General features: G+C 39.2%; 1 protein-coding gene across 1 annotated transcript in view; it reads left to right on the top strand.

Moving 5' to 3' along the window:
* Positions 1-27,665, top strand: part of LOC139010207 (protein unc-79 homolog) — a 224,189-nt gene that overhangs the window by 43,359 nt on the left and 153,165 nt on the right. Inside the window, 5 exon segments of the mRNA XM_070414385.1 lie at positions 89-209; positions 6,076-6,380; positions 9,806-9,976; positions 21,425-21,517; positions 27,442-27,497. Coding sequence (XP_070270486.1) covers positions 89-209; positions 6,076-6,380; positions 9,806-9,976; positions 21,425-21,517; positions 27,442-27,497 — 746 coding nt within the window.

The following is a 27,665-nucleotide window of genomic DNA, read 5'->3' as shown; positions in this document are numbered from 1 at the left end:
AACTGTATAGCTAATACACAGTACAAGATGATTCCTCTTCTTTTTCTTTTTTTGTTTTTTGTTTTTGTTTTGTTTTGTTTCTATCTAGTTGCTTCCAAGATCCGGTACTTACAGGAATATCATAACCGGGTTCTCCACAACATTTACCCTGTACCTTCAGGAACAGATATTGCAAACACCCTGAAATACTTTTCTCAGACCTTGTTAAGGTAAGCTTTAAAATATCCTCTACTTTGAAAGAATTTCTAGGTAGCACTGCTGAACTGATTGGGATTTAAATTTTGATGGAACTGAATGTTTCGAAGGACCTTACGTTTTCTAGTGCTCTGCCAGAAGAGTCTGGACTCCAGGTCCCTGGGTGTCTATAGCAGATCCGATCACAGGCCTGAGTGAAAGAAAAACAGGGTTGCATGGCTTCTGCCTGCGCCCCTCAGTAGAACGTCTTATCAAGAGATTTATATAGTGATAAAAGTTATATGTCTGGCAGTAAATAGAGATTAGGCTTAAAAGAAGAAACTATTGCTAACATTAAGAATAGGAAGCACTTACGGTCTTAAAGAAAATCAGAATTATGTAGCATTTTAGGTTCATCAGTAGTATTTCATACTGATGTATAATATATAGTATTAACATATATTATATGGTACAATATATGGTAATAGCAGTTATTTTTAATTTGTGTGACACTTCAAGTGTTCACCATACTTTACAATTGATATGGAAATTCTCTGGAGGACCAGGAAACAACAAATACTGTCTGCTTTTACTGTAACGTAGTGACAGGAGGGACCTATCTGCTTCACAGTTCTCATTAGGAAAAACAAGCCTTTCAAGAAAAGACCCAATCATTTGGGAAATAACATCCAGGAAGTGAGGGGAACACTTTATTTTCCATTAAACTCTAAGGCTAAGTCTCTTCCGTTACCATGGTCTTCTCACTCCAAATCTGGTTTTGGAAACATAGCTTTGACCTGCTATTGTTTCTTTAGCTATATAACAGCAAACGTTTGGTAAGACAGGTACTAGGGAGGGAAAGAACACCAATTTGGAATGACCGCAGTGGCCCTGGAGTTCACTGTGGTTTGAGGCTTTGTGTAGGCAGATTGAACTTTGTAGAAGGAAGCTTCATGCGGTCAAGTCAGTTACTAGCCTTCTGCAGTCCTGCTATCACTTTGTTCTTATCTTTGGAGTATCTTTTCTTCTTTAAAACCTTTAGTGTCCCTGTTCTGTCTTAAAGGGATTCTGTTGATCAGATTCATAGATTTCATACTTGCATAGTCAGTTTAGGGCCTTGTTATAGGATATTTCCCTTATTTTCAAATTGCAGTGGAATGATTAGCTCAGTTTTCATAGTAATAATCAGATAAATTTATGCACAAAGGCATCTGATTCTGTTCTCTTGAATTCTCCTTTTGTCTTTGAGGTCAGTGTCCTCAGTGGGAAACATTTTCCTTTATCACAAATTTTGAAAGTTCTCGCATGGAGAGGTACTTCTCAGTAAGAAGCAAATTCTGAATTTCATTTGCAAAGAAACTGTGACATCCTAGTTGGCACTTGGAGCTTACTGCATAGGTCTTAGTCATTGTGCCAAAAAGTTAAGAAATTTAGGATACTGAAGTAATGTTTGCAAGACAGGAAGGTTCCATTTTCTTGGGCAATAGGTCATTAGAATATGGTCATGGGTCATAGCATTTTAATGATCAAACTGATATTAAGGTATTTTGTTCAAGTGGCTGTTGGAGAAGATTCTATGCAATTGAGCCAAGTCCATTTTCAAAGGGAGACATCAACAGCTACCACTAGTAATAACACTAATGATAGCTATCATAATCATAGTAACATTGTATAATAATAATAGTAATTATATGTGTCAAGCACTGTTCTAAGCACTTTTCATGTATCATCTCATTTAATTAATCCCTTATAATAATTCTATGCAATAAGTGTATTATTAAAAATTTTTTAGTTACAGTTTACATTCAATATTATTTTGTATTGGTTTCAGGTGTATGGCATGATGGTTAGGCAATCATAGCCTTTTATATAATTTTTACATTCAGAAGCACTTCTTGCTTTTAGAATTCAGATACTTGGAAGGAAATAAGAAGAAAGAATTAGAGGTGACTTTTCATAGAGTAACCCTCTGTCTTTCTATTTGGATATTGTCAAGGATGCTAAAATTATTATTATGATTAAAATGCAACTTGAAGTTTCAGTAGCTTCATTTGAGTCAGAATTGCATTTTTAAAGTAATAGTCCTCTGGTATTCTTGCATGCATATAACTCTCATTGATTTCAGTAGACTTTTGTACATATTTCCAAAGGCAGTAATTATCCTCGCTGTTTAACTTCAATTAATTTAATCCACAGGAGAGGAGAGATTATGTTTAGCATAACTGACTAGATCAGCAGTTGAATAGTCCACATATGTCCATTTAGCTGATAATTAGACTCAGGATAGAGTTCATGGAGGTTCCCTAAACTCTAGGTTAGTGGAAGGCGAGTCCTGTGTGTTATTCAGCTTGCTAGCCCTCGAGCCTAGTGCAGTGTTTGGTCCTTAGAAGAAGATCAGTATATGTTTGTTGAATTGAATTGACTTTGGTTCATATTTCACCTATTGTAGGAACCCTTCTAGTGCATTGACTTCATCTAACCTGGGATCTTGGGTAAAATTTCATCTGAATTCTGATTTGTACTCATTTTAATTTAGTAGGAACCTAAGTGTAGGAATGGACACACAGTTTGCACACAACTTCAGGGTTTAGTTTTTTTGTTTGCTTTTAGTATTAGAAGCAACTATGAAGATCATCTAATTTAATCCCCCCTCACTGCTACCAGAGGTGTCTGTCCATAATTAGAAGCATTCAGGGCCACGTTTTAAACATCTAAGGTCTTTGAGGTGCTTGCCTTTTACCTGGCAGAACATTTAAAGGTTTCCAGTCTTCCCATGTCAAACATTCTCTCTCTTCTGGTGCCATTCAAGCTGGTAGTACAGAACATCTTTTTAAAAATCATTCAGTTTGGGGAAAGTTACTTGCTGCTAACTCTTTAGAAAAAGTTTAATATGTTTTTAAAAGGGATTCTAGCCTCAGTTTGATATCATAATTGAATTATAATGTCTGATCACTTAGGAGGAGTATATAGCTCTTCAAATTACTGATTTGAAGTCTACAGAGAAGCTTTAGAGCATAGCATGATCAAAGAAATTTTGTTTGGTGCACAAAGTCAACTCAAGTCAACATTTATAATCTTAGAGAAAGTTTATTTTATGTATTAATTTTCTGTGCTATAAATACCTTGGGGCAACTTCTCATCTTTACCAGCACCCACAGAGATCTTTTCTCGATTTCTCTTGGTGTTAGAAGTAAATGCTTGATAAAGAGGATCTCAGGAGGGAGAAGGAAAGGTGAAAAGTTGGATGCTGAGTCAAACTCTTCTGAGCAGGACATTCTTAATATTCTTTTTGGTTGGCTGTACAGACCTCTGGGAAAGAATTTCAAACGGGGAAGTTGGTTTTATGATTCCCAAGTTAGACAGTTTGGTTGGGGAAATAGGTGTGTGTGTTTTTTTTTCTGAATAAAACTCACAAAACATCATAAAATCACAATACATTGTACATTTATTCATGAGCCCTTCTTAAGTTTTTCCACAAGTGAAAACATTTCCTTACATTGAAACATGAATGGTAATTTAAAGCTGGTTTCATGGATAACTCATCCTCAGCCATTTTGTCCCCTCAATTTCACCTACTTATTAAATCTGAAGGCAGTGAGAGAGACGTTTACTGTTTTAGTGCTGACAGTCTTCCCTCCCTGCATGTCTGAAGCTGTTGCTGCTATCATTTGGGAATGCCGCATATACAAGAAGGGAAAAATATCAAAATAGAGTCTCCAAAGTTGATTTACTAGTATTTGTCAAATTATATCAAACTTTGGAAAAATAGCAACGTATGTTTGAAAATATAATGTGCTGTATTTCCCCTACCAAGGAAAAGTTTGATGAGAGCACTGTACTTGATTGAAAGGATAGTATTAATATATGATAAAGAGAACATTTTATTCTCAATGGCAAAGTGTTGGTTTTTTTTATACCACTGCTGTAAGATCCACATCTTATAAATTTGGAAAGATGCTGGTAGTTGGCTCATTTAGGGCTGAAGTTTGGGAAATAATATTTCTGACATTGTGATTCTAAAGGTATTTTCAGCGGGATAGAATCCTATCGGATTAAAATAGTTTTTTGTGGTGACTGGGCTTATTATCAAGAATATAACATTTAAAGGTGGTATTTTTAGGAGTAATTGAATTATGTGAGGAAAGTATAAAGCCTGATGGAAAATGATGATATTTATATTAGCTGTAGACAGGCAGGGGTAACTGGAATGTTGATATTATCCCATTGTAAAGTAGAAGCTTACAAAGTTAAATACATCACACACAAAAAAGGTAAATTAAATCCCTTTAAAAGTTAAAAAAAAAACCTTACACTAACTCTTAAGTTATTTATTGCTAAGAAGTGTTACATAACTATTCTGAAATTATTTTTATTATTATTGATTGTTTTTCCCTCGACATTGGGGAACAGAAGACAAAGGAAATCGAGGTAAATTAGGCACATGGAAAACAAAAAGCATGTAGTTATTTTTCTTACATTGTAACATATTTTGCACTAAGAGTAAATAAAAATAAATGTAAATTTGGAATAGCAAGCATGCTTGACACTAACCAATTCTTCACACCACTGTAAAATTTATAAATGTAATATCATTAACTAAGAACTTAGTAATATTTTATTCACATAGAATAAGTGTAAAACAAAGTTATTTTTATGTAATAAAGTGTTTATAAATTATTATGTTTTGATTAACATATAAAAGCACGTAAGTGCAGCAGATATTATCATTATAATGTATAGCTATTGCCTTTAATGATAAATAGTATAACCTCATTTAAAAAAATCTAAACATTTGGCTATGTAGTTATTTTTTCTATTTTTAAATTAACAACTTTTCTGCTTTATCGCTTTTACTAAAAGGTTTTTATTTAAAAATGAAGGCTAAAAGAAAGCCAATATATTTTTTATAATTGATTTTTATTCCCCTTAAACTTTTTGTTAACTTTCTAAATTATCTTTCCTCTAGTTTTTAGTGAGTTTTGTTGAATAATAACGTAAGTAGCAGCAGTAATATATGAGATCTTATTGTATGATATGCAGCTACCTGGCAGATACTGCTTGCTTAGTCTTTAGAATTTTGAAGGTAACTATTTAATAAACCATTGTTTGTATTCATAGAATAAAATGTTTCCTCCCCAACATGCAAAATTAAAAACACACACATAAATAACCATTATCATTAGTTCACAAACATATGCTACGGACCATTTAATATATATTATTTTACAGCTTTTCCAATGTAGTTTAGTTAACATTTTAGAAATATGTATTATTTCTAAATTCATATGCCTGTTTAAACTTCATTATCTCAAATGATACTGACAGAATGTCATGAAACAGTATCATAATATACATATAGACATTATTTTGATGCAATAAACATGTGATTTTTAAGACTTTCTTAATAAACACACATGTTTATTCTTTGCTAAAACATGTTTCTGCAAGTGCCATACCTATATTTTGCAAGTTTTATTTACCTGATTAAGAAAGTCTTGCTAAAAACTTCCTTTGTTTTGAAAGCTTTTTTAAATTAAGAATAAAAGCCCTATCTTGGTAGACAAAACCGCTACTTTTCCTTCCAGGAAACTTCTTCACCAGATCGATAAACTGTAAAACATGGGTTTGGCACTGAAACATGCATTTTTATATTTTTGCTCCTTACTAACCAGATAACACATGAGATGCAATGCAACTTCCGCAAAGTAAACCTTGCCTTATTGGTATCTGAGCACGAAGCCGTGTGACCTGTCCTAGATTGGCAGATGCTCCTGGTGTGGCAATTGCATCTTATGTGGGATATATCTGGTGTTTTATTATTTGTTTTAGAGTGTCATTTCAATGTAATGTGCTGTTCTTTGTGTCTTTGTTGTCTCTTTTTTTTCTTTGTCCCCCCAACAGCATTTTGTCCCGCACAGGGAAGAAGGAAAGTCAAGATGCCTCCAATTTGACAGTGCCCATGACCATGTGTCTTTTTCCTGTGCCATTCCCACTCACCCCATCTCTAAGACCGCAGGTCAGTTCCATCAACCCTACTGTTACTCGCTCCCTCCTTTACAGCGTCCTGCGAGATGCTCCCTCTGAACGCAGCCTGCAAAGTCGTGATGCTCACTTGTCAGACTACCCCTCTTTGGACTATCAAGGCCTCTACGTGACTTTGGTGACTCTCCTGGATCTAGTTCCTTTACTACAGCATGGCCAACACGGTGAGCATTTACTCGAAAACTTTGAGAATGTACATGTATATTTATGGAAGCTGGGGACTGTTGTTATTGGAATAAATGGCTTGAAAGGTCTCTGTGTGGCTAAAGCCTTTCATACACTGGAATTTAATGATGATGTTTTCCATCCTAACATTTCGCTGTTCTATGGCCAGAGGGATGCTATCCAAGTGGGTCTGAATTGGGGGAGAAAGGGCCGGGGAGAAGAGAAAGACTATACCAGGAATATATCTCTTCTTCCCTGATCTGCTTATCATGGAAACTCTTGTTGAAATGATTTGGGAGCTAAGACTTAAAAAGATGCCCCCTTGAAAATGTAAGAGGTGGAGCTTGAAGAGCAGGTCAAATGCACTGACTTAATTCTGTGATTTTTTGGGGGGCCACATCACAGAATCTCTCTGGGACTCATTTTTCCTGTCTTTAAACCCAGGAAATTAAATAAGAAGAAATCTCTAAAGAAAAAGAAATCTCTAAGAAGTGTTGCAAATGTAACTAACAACCAGTAGTTAATTACAAAATGTTGGCTATGTGGTAGAATGTCTATATGCTGTATATGGTGTACAGTGAACAGTATCAGTGGTGCCTTAGGACAGAAGCCCGAGAACATACTTCTTAATTCTTTCCCTTTCTTCTGGGTGTCTTTAGTCAATTTCATTATCTTGCTTGCTTACCAAATTCTTCTAACCCATAAAAACTAGTCCAATAATATCTACTGCTCAACCATTCAGTGTTATAGTTGAGTGAATCAAATGGGAAACCATACAGTAAGAAAAGGGCTTTTTGCAGAAAATGAACTTTTAAAATGCCAGTTTTCTTAACTTGAAAGCACTGAGAATTTGGTTTCTGGAAGGATGATACCAAAGTTTCACTGTACAGAAATATTGGAATTTGGGAAATGGGTGGGTGATGAGGGGTTATTTTGCTTTTTAGTTATGACTAACTCTCCTGTGAGAATGCTTCATGGTTTATTTAGTAAGATGTGTTCCTGATTTAAAAACAAATCTACTTTCATAAAAATGATGAAATGATCATTATTGAATTTGTTTTTGCTTATATTTACAATTCTGTATTATAGTGAATATAAAAACTTAGAAATCTATAAGCTTGCTTATCATATAATTTTGTAGCTGTTTTAAGCCAAGTCACTTTTATTGTGATCCTATCCTGGCTCAGAACTTAAAGGAGATGACCCTTTGAACAGAAGGCTGCCAGAGTTGATTGTGTGGTGAGCTTGTCAGTGCTTTTCCTTTGTGACTCCAGTCCTGAGTCATCCTGGACCTGTCTGGTCCTGGGCTGGGCCACTGTGTTAGGCAGCTGATCTTTATCTTCAGAGCCCCTTGATTAAGATAGAAGCATTCACTTTGGTGACTCACAACTCATGTAATTGCAATTAATGTGTAAATTATGACAATTTCAGGGGGGATGATTTGTATTTTTGCTTTTATACCCACAGCTATTTTGTGACTTTTCACTGTTATGTATATACCGAGCTCTTGTTCTGCATAACGAAGCTTGAAAGATAGGGGGAACCTCACTAGACCATGTCTTAGAGGTTAAAAACAGTACAGCATTGTTTCTCTGAGCATGGTCTGAACAACATCAGAATCGCTGAGGAATCTTGAAACATGGAATTCTGGGTCCCAAGCCAGGATCTCTGAATAAGAATCACTGAATTTTTAACTAGCTCTCTGGATGATCCTTTTGTACACCAAGTTTGAGAACAAACTGCGGCTAGGGCTAGAGGCTGTGTCTGCACAGGGGGCAGTGCAGTGTTCCTGGAAGAGTCCCATTTTTGTCTCAGTTCAGCCTAGTAACTCTTAGGAAATCCTGGACAATCACTCCCCTTTTCCAGGCCTCAGTTTCCTCATATGAAGAATATTCCAGGTGGGCTCTCAGGCCCCTTTCTGTGCGAATGTTCTGGAAGTAGGCTAAAATGCAGCTGAGGTGTCTTTTTATGTACGGCCTCAGTTAATTACTAGGGAACCACCTGTGGATTTTCTGTGTCTTCACTGGGAACCCAAGGCTGACTGACCTTGCTCCCAGTAGATAGTGTGGCCACATCTTCTCTGTTGACAGTTGATTGCTTGCTGAGATGGCACATGAATTTTAATGAAAATCCGAAATGACATTAGGCATCAAAATAGCACTAAGAAGGTAAATCTGCAAAACAAACAAGTCTGATAGTTTTCTTTTATAATGAGTATGAAAACCATCAAAATCTTCATTGTCAAGTCAGTGGCTGATGACCTATATTTTGGGAGGTCCAGAATTCAAAATACACATTCAGTGCAATGGGATTTCGTCTACATGCATTCTAAAGCTAAATAGTTATGTTTTTTTCAAATTTCCTCTATTTTTACTCCTTGTGCAGGTAATAATAATCGTAATAATACAAACATTAATAAAATGGCTAATATATGCAGAATGCACATTATGTATTATGTTAAGCACTTTACATTTATCTCATTTAAAGCTCCTAACAATCCTTTTAATGAAGTGAGGTAGGTACTGTTCCTATCCCCATTTAAAAATGTTGATAGATTATTATTAGGTGGCACGTTCTTCTGTGATAATCGATAACTAAATACTCAGGGACATGCAGCAGTAGTTTACAGCTTCCTTTCTTTGGTGCATCTGAAATCTGCCCTGGTGCTGGGAGATGCAAATTACCTTATTGCTCAAGACTCCAGATGTAGGAAGATTGTAGTTTGGTTATGGCTTAGAAATAGCCTGTTTTTTATTTTGTTTTTGTTAATCCTCACCTGAGGATATTTTTCCATTGATTTTTTAGAGAGAGTGGAAGGGAGGGAGAGAGACACAGAGAGAGAAACATCAATGTGAAAGAGACACATCGATTGGTTGCCTCCTGTGCATGCCCCAAAATACGTACCCTTGACCAGGAATTGAACCCAGGACCCTTCATTCCGCAGGTCAACACTCTACCCACTGAGCAAAACTGGCTAGGGCTAGCCTGGCTTTATTTCCAGTCCTGCCCTTGACTTTTCTAAAACTTCCAGTGAGAAAACAGTTTAACATCCTGTGCCACAGTTATCTTGTGTAATAAAAATGGAGGTAAGAATGCTGGAAGGATTTTGGGATTCATTAGCCCATGGACAGTGCTTCTAATTTATGAAATTGAGGAGTAATATGAATAACAAGTATTACTAAAGCTTGGTAAAGTATTGAGGAAAAGCTCATGTACTAGATATTTATTTGTCTTAGTGCAGTCATTTATTGAGCAAATGCTGTATACTTACTATACTGAGTAGTATGTTTTAGAACTTTTAATAGGAAGGGAACAATAGTTGCTTATAATTTACATCAGTTCATAAAAACTTAGAATGTATAATTAGCATATTTTGTTAAATGGCAAAATATTCAGCGACTCATTACTCAATTTTCTTTTGTAGATCTTGGACAGTCAATATTTTATACAACCACGTGTTTGCTGCCCTTTCTCAGTGATGACATTCTGAGTACTTTGCCCTACACGATGATATCAACGTTAGCTACCTTCCCTCCATTTCTGCACAAGGATATTATTGAATATCTTAGCACATCTTTCCTACCAATGGCTATATGTAAGTTCAATCTTACCTAATACCAGATTATTTTTATATATTGTACAAATGGAAATTGCTTTTGCTGTTTGAGGTTATAAATTTTCAAGATTATAATGAAATCACTCGCTATGGACATGTGCCATGATTTAAATTCAGTCACTTCAGCATGAATATTATGATGAAAACCAAAGATGTGGAAGATGATTATACCTTAGAATTGTTTTATTCACATAGTTTGATCTTATGCAATAGGAAGAGAGAACATGACAAGGCACAGTTTATGTTTCCTAAATATAAATTATGGTATTTTTTTGCCACTTGAGAAAAAAAGATGGAGATAATGTTGCCTCAGCTGTAGAAATTGTTATCTTTCGCATTTGAAGGCTGTAAGGTCTGATGGGAAGAGCAATAGATAAAGTCAGGATATGTAGATTCTAGCCTCAGTTCTATCCATAATCTGCTGTGTGTTGTTTGGCAACTCACATAGTTGAAACAACATCTCCAGAATGATGATAGCATCAGCTTTTTCTCACAGGGGTGTTGTGGTGATAAAGTGAATCAAAATATATGAAAACACCTTGAAAACAGTTAAGGCTTGAGACTCATGTGCAAGTATTGTCAGAAACATGGAACTGATTTGAATTCTATTTTGCTTTTGTAGACTTAGTTCTTCAGGCTTTCCAGACATGAGAGCAAAGAGAAAAGTTGTGTTGTAGCTTTTATGATAAAAATCCTCCTAAAATAGTTTTTGTAGAAATGGATTATGAATTATCTATGTTTCAGTGAATAGTCTGAAATTATTATGTTATAGCTTGAGGGCTTAAATAGATCTCAATTCAAATCATAGCTCTACTACCAACTAGCTGTGTGACTTTAGGCAAGTTAACTAACCTTTCTGTTTCTTACCTGTAAAATGAGAATAATAATAATGGCTGCTTCATGGGGTTGTTGTGATAATTGAGATGTTGATTATGCTAACAGATTGATAAGACGCTAGCACAATGCCTAGTGTTCAATAAGTGTTAGTTTACTTCTCTCCTTCTCTCAACTTTTGTTCTATAAAAATAACTTTATTGGTCGCATTCAATTCCTAGTGATCATTTTTCACCATTTTAATGTTATGTACTTATGATCTCATTAAAGTTGCTGCTCTGTAAATATATGTACCTTTGAACCACATTTATGTATTTTATAATCAAGTTTAATTTTAGCTTTGGAATTATAATTTTCATGTCTTTTAAGCAAAGAGTTTGATTTCTGACTAAATTATATAGTGATTAAAAAAATTAGCAGACTGATTATACCATTCAAGTAATAGAATATTTAACCATTTTCTTTTTTTGTTCTGTTTAACCTTACGGACAAGTACTTGTTTATGGCTATAGCCTTAGAAAGGGATGACCATTTAGAAAAAATAGCAGGTGAGGCTGCATTTTTGTAATAATTAATCCAAATCACTGTATTCCTACTTTTTAGGAATAAGTTAATTTGGGGAGAGGCATTGCATATATCAGGCCTCTGAAGTTACACTTAAGACTGTTCAGGGATTGGGACAGCTGACAATTTGTTCTTCACCCTTGATTAATTTCTACTTAATTAGAAACACAGACCCCAAAACATGCCGTGTAGTCACACTGAAATTCTAACGTATATAAGTGTGTGAACTATGGCAACTTGAGGAGGACAAAAGAGTAAATTTACTTTATAACATATGTGCGAATTTTAATGCTTATTTGTGGAGTAACTTGCTATTCATTTACTGATCTGAACAAGTCTTTATGTGTCTGAGACTTAGTTTTTATCAACTGTAAAGGAGGGGTTTGGAAAAAAATGTTCCCTCTCTAAGGTTATCTCTGGCATTAATAATCTATGTGAAATAACATCAATCTTATTTTATGTCAGTCGCATATCTCCTGCTAACCCAATTGCTGATCTGGTTCATTTATTTTGTTGCTTTAGTTTTAGATTCTTAGTTCTGATTTTCATTTCTCTTCACCATTCCTGTGGTTCAATGATAGCCAGTTTTTTTTTTCATCTTTAAATCTTTGAAAAATAAATTGTAGTACTCACCTTAAAGTCAAATTTTATTAAATGGTTCAGGTGTTTCTTTTGTTCCTTCACAAGGGGGGTACAAAGACAGACCCATAGATAGAGGGGTCAGGTTCTAGATTAATCATGTTAAAATGAACTGATGTGAGAATGTGTGTCTGATGCTTATATCCGTGTTGTTTCTATTCTTTGGAAATTGTTTCAGTGTCTAGAAATTCTAACGAAATCAAGAGAGTAGCGTTTAACTTCTTTCAGAATATTATTTCAGGACTGAGGTGTTAGGATGAAGGATATTGCATTTTCTGAATACTTGATAAAGTCTTTAAAACAAAGACACTTTTTCCTCAAAAAATTAAAAATGGAACTCCCATTTGACCCAGTGATCCCACTTCTAGGAATATATCCCAAGAAATCAGAAACACCCATCAGAAAGGATATATGCACCCCTATATTCACAGCAGCACAATTTACCATAGCTAAGATTTGGAAACAGCCTAAGTGCCCATCAGCAGATAAGTGGATTAAAAAACTGTGATACATCTACACAATGGAATACTATGCTGCTGTAAAAAAGAAGGCACTCTTACCATTTGCAACAGCATGAATGGACCTGGAGAGCATTATGCTAAGTGAAATAAGCCAGTTGGAGAAAGAGAAATATCATATGATCTCACTCATTTGTGGAATATAATAAACAACATAAACTGATGAACAAAAAGAGAACCAGAGAAAAAAATATTTTAGAATATAAAACAAAGACACTTTTATCTCTTTGGTATGGTGTTCTCAAAGTCAAATGTAAAACATGGACAGTTTTTCAGGTATTAAATGATTATGTCATTAAGGGCCTATAGAAGATGACATTCTGAGCTCTAACATGGGTCTTATGAGGTATCACAGTTCTCTTTCAATTTAAGGGCCATCCATGGATATCAGTTGTGTCCTTCATGTCATTTTGTCAATAAACCAATTACAGTGCTTCTATTTTAAATAAGTCCTTTTGAGGTGCAACAGAGCAAACTGCAGTTTATTATGAAAATTTCCTTTAACATAACCTTTTCTTTTTAACGCCTTCCATAAATAAGATATACTTCTTTTTATTCCAAGTTTGTGCAGTAGGCTTTGTTTATAAATAAAACATATATATTAAGGAGTTACTGAGAATTGAAAAAATCATTTGCATTTCACCATGGAAACCTCTTTTTTTCCAATAAAGAATCTGTGATTTGTGGACTGAATTGAAATATGGTTGGTGGGAAGATGATACTTTGGCAGAGAAGAGAAAAAGCTGACCCCTAATGAACATTAATTGATGTAGGCTATGTTATTTCAAAGATAATAATAAAGCTGAACAGTTATGTCAGTGAAAGATGCTTCTGGTCTATCTTGGTAGCCAGGACTGTGCAGTCTCGTCTAGTTTCTTTCTAAGTTAAATTTACCCCCAAACCTCTAACGCAGTGGTTCTCTACCTTCCTCATGCCGCGACCCTTTAATACAGTTCCTCATGTTGTGGTGATCCCCAACCATAAAATTATTTTCGTTCCTACTTCATAACTGTAATTTTGTTACTGTTTTGAATCATAATGTAAATATCTGATATGCAGGATGTATTTTCATTATTACAAATTGAACATAATTAAAGTATAGTGATTAATCACAAAACAATATGTAATTATATATGTGTTTTCCGATGGTCTTAGGCGACCCCTGTGAAAGGGTCATTCGACCCCAAAGGGGTCGCAACCCACAGGTTGAGAACCGCTGCTCTAGCTGGTTTGGATCAGTGGATAGAGCATCGGCCTGTGGACTGAAAGGTCCCGGGTTCGATTCCAGTCAAGGGCACATGCCCAGGTTGCGGGCTCGATCCCCAGTTGGGGGCATGCAGGAGGCAGCTGATCAATGATTCTCTCTCATCATTGATGTTTCTAGCTCTCTCTCCCTCTCCCTTCCTGAAATCAATAAAATATATATTTTAAAAAAATTTACCCCCAAAGTCACTTACCCTCAGTTAAAATAAAGGTTCATTTAGATCTTTGCATTGACTTCAAAGCAATTGTCTGACTTAATTGAGTACCTGGTTCCTGACCATTGGCCCTGGATTATTTTTTATTCTACTAACACTACAGAGGATGTGTGTTATGTTCCTGTGATCTCCCAAAATCTAATAAACATATTTTAAAAAGACAGTAAAAACCAAAATAAGATATTGATGGTTTTTAAGTAATTTTTTATATATAAACTCTGTTTTATTGGCTAATGATTGTTTTTAGTAAGGTAGACCTACCATATTCTAAGAGTTTATTGTTGAAAAAGAACCAAGATGGCGGCATAGGTGAACACCTATACTTGCTGCTTCTCACAACCACATCAAAATAACAACTAAGAGGCAGAACAACTACCACCCAGAACCGTGGGAAAGCTGGCTGAGTGGAAGTTCCACAACTAGAGAGGTGACGAAAGCGCACTGAGACTGGCAAGAGGTGCGGAGGTGCGGAAAGTGCTGGCACCTGGATGTGCTGCTCTTTTAATCGGGAGGGAGATACAAGCTCCTGCTTGCTCTGAACTCCATTTCCGGGCGAGACTCTGGGGGACCCAGACATATACGGGGAGAAACTGGACTGTCTGGCATCGGGACAGGAACACGAGGGCGGCTTTCTCTCAGAGGTGCTCGCAGCGATCATTGTTCCTGCACGGGGGCACGGGACGCGGGGACCTCTCCAGTGCAGGGCTGACTGGCAGCCATTGCTGTTTGCTCCACCCTGGTGATTCCCAGAGACACCACCCCACGCAATTTACAACCCCACCCAAGCTGTGCACATCGGCTTTTGCATATGAATGACCTGTGCTCTCTCCCCCCTTAAACCTGTCAAACTGCAGCTGGGTCAGAGAGCCCCAGAGTTTCCAAAAGAAGGCCCAATGCCCGGCAGCAGCAGCCTGACTTGCTTCACAGCTGGGCCTCATCTGAGCACTTTCAAACCCCATACAAAGAGGAGGAATTTGAAGATGTCTTTGTAGCTCCTGCTGGGCGGCCCCAGACAGTGGCTGACCTTGCACCTCTTTGGAGATCCATTAGCCAGTATACCCAGTGGTCAGAGTGAAACCATACCGGATTACAACTCTTCACATCCATAAGAGACACACTCAAGGAGCAGACTCAGTGAGCACCAAAGCCCCACTGAAGCAAGTCCTGCCCCATAAGGGTGTCTCCTTTGCAAGAGATCTTCCAGTGTAGACACAGCTGGTCATCGCAGCCATTTGGCCTGAAGGTCAATTCCTCCCAGTGATACCAACAGCAATCAAGGGTTAACTACAACAAAACTGTGCAAACAGCCCACAAAGGGGTGCATCTCAGGTGACTGGGGAGGCTGAACCACTGGGCTGCATAGGACACCTACACACAAGGCCACTCTATCAACTCAAGGAGACTTAGCAACTACCCAGTACATAGAAACAAACACAGGGAAGCAGCCAAAATGCAGAGACAAAGAAACAAGTCGCAAATGAAAGAAATGGATGAAAGCAAAATATTGGATATAGAATTCAAAACCATGGTTATAAGGTTACTCAAAAATCTTCTAGAAACCTTGAGAAATTTAGTGAGACCCTCAAGGATATGAAAAAGGACCAATCAGAAATTAAGCATACACTGACTGAAATAAAGAATAATATACAGAGATCCAACAGCAGACTAGAGGATCCCAAGAATCAAGCCAAAGATTTGAAATACGAAGAAGCAAAAAACACCCAACTGGAAAAGCAAAAAGCAAAAAGAATCCAAAAATATGAAGCTAGTGTAAGGAGCCTCTGGGACAACTTCAAGCATACCAACATCCGAATTATGGGGGTGCCAGAAGAAGAGAGAGTGCAAGATATTGCAAACCTATTTAAAGAAATAATGACAGAAAACTTCCCCTACCTGGTGAAAGTAATAGACTTACAAATCCAGGAAGCACAGAGAACCCCAAACAAGAGGAATCCAAAGAGGACCACACTAAGACACATCATAATTAAAATGCCAAAGGCAAAAGACAAAGAGAGAATCTTAAAAGCAGCAAGAGAAAAACAGTCAGTTGCCTACAAGGGAATACCCATATGACTGTCAGCTGATTTCTCAACAGAAACTATGCAGGCCAGAAGGGAGTGGCAAGAAATATTCAAAGTGATGAATACCAAGAACCTACAACCAAGATTACTTTATCCAGCAAAGCTATCATTCAGAAGTAAAGGCCAGATAAAGAGCTTCACAGATAAGAAAAAGCTAAAGGAGTTCATCACCACCAAACCAGTATTATATGAAATGTTGAAGGGTATTCTCTAAGAAAAGGAAGGAGAAGAAAAAGGTAAAGATAAAAAATTATGAACAACAATGTGACAACAAATATATATCTATCAAGAAGTGAACCTAAAAATCAAATGAATTAAAAAACCTGATGAACAGAACAGACTGGTGAATGTAATAGAATCAGGGGCATGGAAAGGAAGCAGACTGACAATTCTTGGGGGGAAGGGGTTGTGGGGAGTGTGGGAAAAGATTGGACAAAGTGCTTCCACCTATGGATGAGGTCAGTGGTGGGGGAGAAGTCCTGGAGTAGGGTGGGAACTGGGTGGAGGGGAGCTATGGTGGGTAAAAAGAGGAACATCTGTAATAATCTGAACAATAAAGATAAAAAAAGAGTTTATTGTTGAATTGGGGGAAATGTTTTGGAAATAAGAATCCAGAAATGCTGAATTGTTTTCCTTTGACTACAGATCTCTTGACCTCATCGAACTTTTAATTTCCTTAGCTGTAAAATTGTGAATAATCATAACCTTCTCTGTCTACATCCCATGTTTGAAATAATTTGTAGGAATAGCCTTTGAATAGTGTAAGTTACCTAAGCATATACCAGGGTGGGGAACATCCTTATAAGGCCCTCAGAATCATTTGGTTTGGCCCTGCCAAGGCAACCACAGGTGGGACTCAAAATTCAATAAATTTATAGGAGCTTTTTTCATAGAAACATAAATTTATATTAAGTCAATTATATTAAGCGAATGATGTTATAAATATCCAAATAGCCCTTGGCAGAAAAAAGGTTCCCCACCCCTGAACAGACCAAACCCAAAGTCAAATGACAGACCTGTCAGGTTCATTGCAACTAATTCCAATATTCTGCTCAAATGCGCATGTCGCTTGAGATAAGGGGCTACCCTCTTGGATAGCCCAATTCCCCCTACAGTTTGTTGTATCATAACAGTAATTGTTCTAACAGGTTTCAGGTGCACAATTCTATGACACATCATCTGAACACTACATTGTATGTTCATCACCCCATGTCAAGTCTCCATCCATCACCATTTATTTCCCCTATGGCCTCCTCCACCTCCTCTGGCCCTCCCTCCCCCTGGCAAACAACCACATGTGGCTATGGCTATCATATTGGATAGCACAGCTTTAGCATTTAAGCTCCAAAAGGGCAAAGACTTGGTGCTTTGTACATAGCTGTGTCTCCAGGGCCTTAAACAATGCCTGGTACATAGGAAGCACTGAAAAAATACTTAAAAAAATCCTCACCCGAAAATATGAAGAGAGGAGAGGAAGAGAGAGAGAGTGAGAGAGAGAGAGAGAAACATCGATTGGCTGGGATAGAACCCACAACCTACACATGTGCCCTGACCAGGAATTGAACCTGCATTCTTTTGGTGCACTGGACAATGCTCCAACAAACTGAGCTACCTGGCCAGCGCTTAAAATACTTCTTGACTGAATAAGTGACTAGAGCATTGGCTATGAAGTCAGGTGATTTGGGCTATCTACACTAATAAAAGAGAAATATGTAAATTAACTGTCACTTTGCAACGCTCACCGGCCAATCAGGAGTGAGTATGCAAATTAGTGGGACAAAGATGGTGGTAGCCACAGAGCCAGCCAGAGCGGGAGGGAGGCTTGGGTCACCCCCGGTGATGGAGGAAGCCAAGCTTCCCGTCCGCCTGGGCCGGCTGCCGAAAGAGGGGCCTGTGGGCAACAGTCACGGCTCAGGTCAGAGTGTTCGGCCTCTGAAGGAGGGGCCTGTGGGCAGTGGCCACAGAGCCAGCCCTAGTATGGGGGCTTCCCGCCCACCCTGGCCCGTTGCTGAAGGAAGGGCCTGCAAACGGCCCTCAGCCCCTCACCCAGGCTGGCCATGCCCCCCCAGCGGGGACCCTCACCCCATGGGGGCGTGGCTGGCCTGCAAACTGCCCCAGCCCCTCACCCAGGCCGCCCCACAATCTGAGGGGTCCCAGATTGGAGAGGGTGCAGGCTGGGCTGAGGGACACCCTCCCCCTCCCCACCCCCCCGCACGAATTTCGTGCACCAGGCGTCTAGTAGTCCTAATAATTAAGTTGGTGTTCTCATGCAAATAATTTGATTTCTCTTTTATAAAATGGTTTTTCCATATACTTTTTTTTTTTTTTCGAGAATCATATAAGAGCTGTACATGATAATATATTAGGAACTATGAAATGCAGGAACAGATTAGGGAATTGTTATTGTTCATAAAGGGAGGGTGTGGTGGTGCTGATTATTCTGATGGTGCTGAGAGGATCAGGAAATAGGTCTAAAAACTTGATTATATTTCCTGAGCACAATATTATGTATAAAAATATTTTTATTTTGATTAATTTTCTTCCTTCCATTGTATGTAGCTGTGGCCTTTTGCACCCTCATGGGGACAAGCAACACATCTGTTTACATCATGCTTTTTAACAAGATTCAATAAATGATGTGTGCCTGTGCGTGTTTATTAAATTAGAATTGCGATGATTTTATTCAATCTGTTAGAAGGCTAAGGAATTGCAAGGCACCATCTGTTTATATAAGCACTGGAGCCAATTTCCTAGGGCTTGAGCCAAGGGAGCACTTTTGGCTTTGTGGTTGACCATGCTTGAGGGAGAGCATGGTTTTGTAGGGGTAGGAGGGACATCCAAAGGTCACTGATTCATTTGGGCTGTTCTATAAATATACTTCACCTAAATCATCTGAGGCACCTGGGCATCTCTCCCATTTTTAAAGGCCTCCAGGCATAGTGAGACTCAGCCTCCCTTAATAGTAGTTTTCATTTTTTAGAAATGCATATTATTAACAAGTTTGAGATGAATTTAAACAAAGGCGAACACCCTTGTCCCGAAAGGAATGGAATTATTTTTTTGTTGAGATTTTCTTTTTCTTCCTTAAACAAAGGGCACAAGGGGCAAGCAATTATTCCTCCCACACCTGGATCCCTTACTACGTGTTTTCTGTTTTATTTCTCATCTCTCTAGCAGTACTTGTCAAAGGGAGGTCCAAGGTTCATTTGCATTAGAATCATATGCTTATTACATATGGCACTTCCCTGTTTCCAAACTGAGTTAGGCCCTCTGGATATGGGCTCCCAAATGCTGAATTTGAACAAACTCTCTGGCTCAAGTCTGAGAACAACTGCATCTTGTTCTTTAGGATTCGGCTCAAAGTCCTTTTTCTTTGATCAATCATATTTGATTAGTCAACTTTATCATCTAATAGCAATGAATTGATCTCCACATCTTTGTGTAATTATTAAACTTATTGGTATTGTATAGCCAAACTAATTTATTACCTGAATATCACCTACGTGGTGGGTTAGCAACAGTCCAGCTGCAACTGATGAATAAAAAGCAATCTCAAGTAAATAGAACTTAATTATAGACCTGTTTTATTTGTTTGTTCATTTGAGCACCATCTATGGTGGTGCTCAAAATCTTTTATGAAAAAAAAAGAATCATGGTAAATTTCTTTGTCTTCTTTACTTTATGACAAATCTTTTATTAGTGTTTTAATGTTACTTCTATGCATGTGCTTTTATTATAAGTTGTCTTGTTTTTGGCTGTAGGTGAGATATTATTTCTACATATTACACTTTAATATAGAATAAAGTAAAACAAAATAAAGCAGATTTTAAAGTTATCTGCTTTTTGTTGTTCATGTTCATGGTCTTGTCCATGATGTGTAGGAAATTGAGAATTGACTTTCAGAAGGTATTATACTCACTGTCCACTGTTCTAATCATGCTTTCATTTTTTAAAATTTTAAATATTTTTATTGATTTCAGAGAAGAAGGGAGAGGGAGAGAGAAACATCAATGATGAGAGAGAATCATTGATGGGCTGCCTCCTGCACTCTCCACACTGGGAATCGAGCCCGCAATCCAGGAATGCGCCCTAACTGGAATCGAACTGTGACCTCCAGGTTCATAAGTCCGACACACAACCACTGAGCTATGCCGGCCAGGCTAATCATGTTTTCTTGACAATTTTCCACACAAGCTCAAATATAAGGAGAGTTTTCTCCTGCTACAATTATCCCTGAGAAAAGAAATTCATTTTATATTTGAATCCTTATAAAGTTTCTTCTATTGTGGATCCTCCCTCAATTACTGTGTTTAGAATAGTAAAGTACTCGTTGGAGACAATATATTACCCTGAATGACTTCAATCAGTGCTAGTTTTGAATGTTTATTGGGGTTACCTGATACATTCTATTAAAAAAAGACACAGAAAGAAATTTAATATAGTTGGATATCATTGTAAACAAGCCACTTAAAGATGTCTTAAGTTATTACCTGGAGAACATGATTATGCAGCTATAAGATGAATTTTGAAGAAACCAACTTGCTTTGCGATTTCATGCTGTGGCACAGGATAAAATGTTCAGCAGTAGTGTTCACAGAATCAAATGTGCTTTATTTAAAACAACTCAGATGGATCTGAAGATGGTAAACTTTGGAAAACTAAAAAAGTGGTTCTCATGGTGATGAAGTTGCTAATGGTTAAGTTATATGTGAAGGTTAGAAAATTTTTTAATGATGTGAGAATTGAAAAAAATTTTAATTAATATACTATTTCTAAAAAAAGTACATGATTTAAATTTTGTGTAACTAAATTAATAAGGTACCCACTGTAAGTAGACTATTATTTTATCTGCATCTCTAAAAGTTAATGAATTCAATTTGGGTTCAGAAACCTTTTATCTTTACTTTCTTATTGGGATAGCCTTCAACATGCCTTTATACTTGAATATATGGAGAATTTTGTTTTTTCTTGCTTTTCCACCCAGATACAAACATCTTGGGAGCAGAGATCACATCTTAGTACAGCTCTGATAAGCCATTACATCACATTCTGGCAAAGTTCTTGCTCCTTGTGGATTCTCACTAAATGCTAGCTACCGATGATGACAACTGTAGCATTTGTATGCCAGGATCAAATTTGTAGTGTTATTTGTGCAAAATGTCCATTAATATAGTTGGGACTTTTACAGAAAAACTTTCTTCTCAGGTTTCATGCTCTATGCAAAAGTAGCAAGTGTGTATGTGTGTGTGTGTGTGTGTGTGTGTGTGTGTGTCTGTGTATGTATAGTATCTAATAAAAATATTTTTATTTCAGTGGGTTCCTCAAGGAGAGAAGGAGTTCCTGCCCATGTTAATCTCTCTGCATCATCCATGCTAATGATTGCAATGCAGTACACATCCAACCCAGGTAAGTGGAGATTTGGGTGGCTTGCCTAGTTCCAAAACCAATAATTAAACAAGAGATCAAACACACAGGCTAGAAATTCTCACATGAGAAGAACTTCGCTAGGTGGATAGACAAGTGAAGATGTGTTAGAAAACAGACTTCTGAGTTGAAATAAATTTCTCTTTCCCTTTCAATAAAATATATTGTTGCTATTAGTAGCAATCTTGCAAGAATGTTTGAGGACACAATTTTAGAACATTGTCTAGAAATAGATTAAATATAAATATGCATGAATAGTTGACTTAGAAATATAAAAATCACCTGCAATTCTAATAATTAAAGAAAATCATTTGTTAATTTGCTACTCTAATGTCACACAAGTATCCTAGAACATAAATCTTTTAGTACATTTCTGATTATTTCCTTAGAATACATTTATAAAAGAGGGATTAATTGGTTAAAGGACTTGAAAAAATTTCAGTAGTCTCACTAATTATATATGAAAGTATATGTAACCTGTCATTGAGTATTATAAAATTTGTATAGAGTTGGACAGATGGAAATAATATCTTGTTGCAATTTGTATTTATTTGATTACTAGTGATGTTGGACAGGTCTCATATGATTTACTCTGTTTGATTTCTGTTCATCTGTATAATTGCAGATGAACTTTGGGAAACTGACCTAAAAAGGGGCTGATGTTGGAGACACATGCTAAGATATAACAATTTTTATTTTTATTTGATGTTTATTTGGAAAGTGAATCAATTTGATAGCACAGTTTTCAACCTTCTACTTAATTACATAGTAAATTAACTACATCCTATATAATAAAAGCCCAGCGACCAAAATGGCGGAACAACCAGAATGACCAGAGACCAGAATGACCACAGCCCCTGAGTGAGTGGTTAGGGGCCATCAGGTGGGCAGGCAAGCAGTTAGGGGTGATCAGGGAGGTAGGCAGAGGCAGTTAGGAGTGATCAGGCAGGCAGAGGCGGTTAGGGGCGATCAGGCAGGCAGAGTGCTTAGGGGTGATCAGGCAGGCAGAGTGCTTAGGGGTGATCAGGCAGGCAGAGGCGGTTAGAGGCAATCAGGCAGGCAGAGTGCTTAGGGGTGATCAGGCAGGCAGAGTGCTTAGGGGTGATCAGGCAGGCAGAGGCGGTTAGGGGCGATCAGGCAGGCAGGCAGGCAGGCAGGCAGGCAGAGTGCTTAGGGGTGATCAGGCAGGCAGGCAAGTGGTTAGGGGCAATCAGGCAAGCAGGCGAGTGGTTAAGGGTGATCAGAGAGACAGGCACGCAGTAAGGGGCCAGCAGTCCTGGATTGTGAGAGGGATGTCCAACTGCCGGTTTAGGCCTGATACGCTGTCGGACATCCCCTGAGGGGCCCCTGCTATTGAGAGGGTGCAGGCTGGGCTGAGGGACCCCCCCCCCCCCCATGCACGAATTTCATGCACCAGGCCTTTACTCTCTCTATATAAAAGCCTAAGCGACCGAACAACTGGTTGACTGGTCGCTATGACATGCACTGACCACCAGGGGGCAGTTTCTGCCCCCTGGTGGTCAGTGTGCTCCCATAGCCAACCTCCCATGGTCCCTACCCCCGCTGGCCAACATCCCATGGCCCTGATTGGCTGATCACCGGCCTGGTCGAGGGACCCCACCAACGCATGAATTTGTGCACTGGGCCTCTAGTAGTAAATAATAATGGAGTTTTTGACTCTGGATGATGAGGAAAACATTTTTTATTAAAAAACTTTAATGCTTCTAGTGTGGCTCATCATCCTTTAAATATGAAATCCTTTATGATTATTATATGAGTTTAATTAAAATATATTTATTTTGGGAGTTATATCTCATGACTCACCCTGTTTGGCTTAAAGTGCCCTCAAAATGTCATTTATATTATATACTAGAGGCCCGGTGCACAAAAATTTGTGCACTCGGGGGGGGGGAAGGGGGGGGGTCCCTCAGCCCGGCCTGTGCCCTCTCGCAGTCTGGGACCCCTCGGGAGATAACGACCTGCTGGCTTAGGCCTGCTCCTGGGTGGCAGAGGGCAGGCCCAATCCCTAGGTGCAGCCCCTGGTCGGGCTCAGAGCAAGGCTGATTGGGGAGTTGGGGCGCCGCCCCCTGTCATGCACAGAGCAGGGCGGATTGGGAGGTTGTGATGCCACCCTCAGTCATGCTCAGGGTAGGGCTGATTGGGGGGTTGGGGCACCGCCCCCTGTCACACTCAAGGCAGGGTCAATGGGGAGGTTGCGGCACCACCCCCTGTGATGCACAGAGCAGGGCCAATCAGGGGGTTGGGGCGCTGCCCCCTGTCACTCACAGAGCAGGGCCAATCAGGGGGTTGGGGCACTGCCCCCCCCCCTCCCCGCCCCGTCATGCACAGAGGAGGGCCCATCAGAGGGTTGCGGAGCTCCCCCCTCTCACGCACAGAGCAGGGCCCATCAGGGGGTTGGGGAGCTCCCCCGTCACGCACAGAGTAGGGCCGATAGGGGAGTTAGGGCACCGCCCCCTGTCACACACAGAGCAGGGTGGATCAGGGGGTTGGGGCGCCACCACTGTCACACTCAGGGCAGGGCCGATGGGGAGGTTATGGCTCTACCCCGTCACAGACAGAGCAGGGCCCGTGGCGGGGGGGGGTTGGGGCGCCACCCCCTGTCACACACAGAGCTGCAGGGCGATCAGGGGGTTTGGGCGCTGCACCCTGTCACGCTGATCCGGTGCCAGGAGACCTCTTGGCTCCGCTGATCCCGGTGCTGGGAGGCATATTACCCTTTTACTATATAGGATAGAGGCCTGGGGGCAGGCTGGTTTGCCCTGAAGGGTGTCCTGGATCAGGGTGGGGGTCCCCACTGGGGTGCCTGGCCAGCCTGGATGAGGGGATGATGGCTGTTTGCAGCTGGTCACACACCCTTCAGGGTGGGGGTCCCCACTGGGGTGCCTGGCCAGTCTGGGTGAGGGGCTGAGGGCTGCTTTCAGGCTGACTTAAGCTCCAACCACTCCTTTTTTTCTTTTTTTTTTTTTTCTTCTGGGCCAGCTTTAGCTCTGGCTCTAGCTCTGAGGCTTCCGCTGCTGGTTTGTTTCGGTTCTATAATCGAAACAATGTATAACTTCAGCTCTGAGATCCCAGCCGGCTATATTTGTTAGAATGTTTCAAACTGCCAGCTCAGAGGCCTGCAAGGCAGGCGGGGAACGTTGGAATCTGCAGTCCCTGGAGCAAGCAAGCCTCATGTTCGCTTCCAGCTGCCTGGCTGCCGGCCGCCATCTTGGCTGACAGTTAATTTGCATAAGGATACGCTGATTAGCCAATGGGAAGGGTAGCGGTCGTACGCCAATTACCATGTTTCTCTTTTATTAGTGTAGAGACTAGAGGCCTGGTACATGAAATTTGTGCATGGGGGAGGGTGTCCCTCAGCCCAGCCTGCACCCTCTCCAATCTGGGACCCCTCGGGGGATGTCTGACTGACGGTTTAGGCCCGATCCCACAGGCCAGTCGGACATCCCTCTCACAATCCGGAACTACTGGCTCCTAACCACTTGCCTGCCTGATTGCCCCTAACCACTCTGCCTGCCAGCCTAATAGCTCCCTAACCGCTCTCCTGCCAGCCTGATTGATGCCTAATTGCTCCCCTGCCAGCCCAATCACCCCCAACTGTCCTCCCCTGCCAGCCCGATCGCCTCCAGTTGCCCTCCCCTGCCGGTCCGATCGCCCCCAACTGCCTTACCCTGTGGGGCTGAAGGGACTGGGGGACTGAGGCTGGATGAGGCTGGATGCTGTGGGGACTGGGTGAGGCGGGGCTGAGGGCACTGGGGGACTCCGGTTGGATGAGGCGTGGCTGAGGGGACTGGGCACCGCCATCTTGTGGATGTGGGTGCCGCCATCTTGTGAGTGCGTGACAGTCAATTAGCATATTCCCTCTATTGGCTGTGGGCACCACTATCTTGTGAGGGCATGATGGTTAATTAGCATATTCCCTCTTTAGTAGATAGGATTGTGTTCTGGAAAAAATCCTCCATTTGGGATCTAGTTAATTAAAGTCTCATCATGAGGCTTTGGTCCTAATTTCTAAATTGCAAGGCAGTAAAGCAACGTGGGTAAAATCATGTGCTTTGAAGTTAGATGTATGTGGGTTCACATCTGAGCTCACCTGCAAATTGCCAGTTAGCTTAACCTTGAGCACCATCTTTAACCACCTTAAGACTAAGTTTCCTCATAAAATTCCTATAAAATGGGAGTAATTCCTCCTGCAGTGCCTTAAAATGCCATTGTGTGGATTTAATGAATTAAAGCATATGTAAAGTGCTTACTTAGCATAGTAATGGTCACATTGTAAATGCTCAGTAAATAGCAATAGGATTGTTACAATCTGCCATCTTCTTGGAGTTGAATGTTTCACAGGGAAACCACCTTGAACATATAGAATTACTTCTATTATTTCTAAGTCTGTATCTATCATATAGAACAGTGATGGCGAACCTTTTGAGCTCGGCGTGTCAGCATTTTGAAAAACCCTAACTTAACTCTGGTGCTGTGTCACATATAGAAATTTTTTGATATTTGAAACCATAGTAAAACAAAGACTTATATTTTTGATATTTATTTTATATATTTAAATGCCATTTAACAAAGAAAAATCAACCAAAAAAATGAGTTTGCGTGTCACCTCTGACATGCATGTCATAGATTCGCCATCACTGATATAGAACTACTTCTGTTATTTCTAATTCTGTATCTTCATCCATTCATGGGGGAATGTTTATAGCCAAAAATTAATTCTATAGTAAGAAGTACATTTGGAACCCCAACCCAGTCTTTCAATGTGGGAAACGGTTAAGAAGTGAGGTGACATCCACCAGGAGGCACTCTGGGACCAAGTGGTAGGTCATCATCCTATTGTTTGAATTTTCCTTGGGGGAGACAGCAAGAGGCAGCTTGGTCCTTGTAGTCTTTATTCAACTAACAAGTTCTGTTGAGTAAATCCTCTGTACACAATTTTGTGCATTTAGGCATTGGGAAAACCATCAGAAATGTAAGATATGGTGCTGGCTTCATGGAGATTATATCTAGTTGGGAAGATTAGGCATATTCACATAAATCATTAATTTATAATATAAAGTAGTATGTGAAACATACAAAAATAAATACTGTAGATAGTATTAATTCATCAGAAATCAAGAACTTTATGAATTAAAAGGACTAGGAAAGGTTTCATGCCACTTAAAGTATGGGTCTTAAAATATGGATACAATTTTAATTGCTATAGTAAGTAGGGTCTTCTGGGAGGGGAAATAATAGGGTTGGAAGATGGATTAGGGAAGGTAAAAAGCAGCTATCTAACTAGGGCAACAGCCTCTTTCTTCCCTAAGTAAGCATAGGCAAATCAAAGAAGCTTGCTGCTGTGTAGCTTTTAAGCGTTCCTCAGGAGATGGAATTGGAAATCAAATGATAAGATTCCTGTTCTAATCCATCATTCTGAGACTTGCTGTCCTAACTTGGGCAAGGTAGGAAACTAAGTCTCAGTTTATTAGCTGCAACATGGTGGTTATGAGATAATACAAGTACAGCTCTTAGCACAATACCTGGCATAATGAATTCTCAGTCAATATGGCCTTTTGTTATGATCCTGTTCTGCTATTTTTCCCCTATGCAGTTCTTTATTACATTGATATGAGTTTGTGTTGTAAAGGTATGATTACTAGGGATTTTTCTTAATATTTCCTTTGTTGATAAGATGAATGAAATATAATTTCAAGGATCTTGGAATAAAACTTGATAAAGTCAAGGGCTTATATGATTTTTTGAAAAGTATGAATATATGGAAATAAGTAGTTTCTAATTTAGTGATTAGAGTGAAAGTCTTACTAGTATAGTTTATTAAATCTCAACCGATGTTTTATCTGGTACTTATATTTAATGTTCAAATTACATTTTCTTCCTTACAGTGTATCATTGTCAGTTATTGGAATGCCTCATGAAATATAAACATGAAGTCTGGAAAGTAAGTTTTGGGCCACATTTAACTCATAGCCACAAACTTAGTTTATATAATGTAGTAAAAATTGTTTGCATGTTAAAAGTATTTGTAGGTAAAATTTATTGATGTTTTATTATATTGATATGTCAGACCCTATAATTCTTTCCTTATTGGTTAATTAGCATTTAGAGA

The sequence above is a fragment of the Myotis yumanensis genome, unplaced genomic scaffold, assembly GCF_028538775.1.
Source record: "Myotis yumanensis isolate MYYU_CA2020_CCGP unplaced genomic scaffold, mMyoYum1.0.hap1 SCAF_1, whole genome shotgun sequence".
Lineage (NCBI taxonomy): Eukaryota > Metazoa > Chordata > Mammalia > Chiroptera > Vespertilionidae > Myotis > Myotis yumanensis.
Note: the sequence above shows the minus strand (reverse complement) of the source record. Positions and strands in the feature narration are given on the sequence as shown.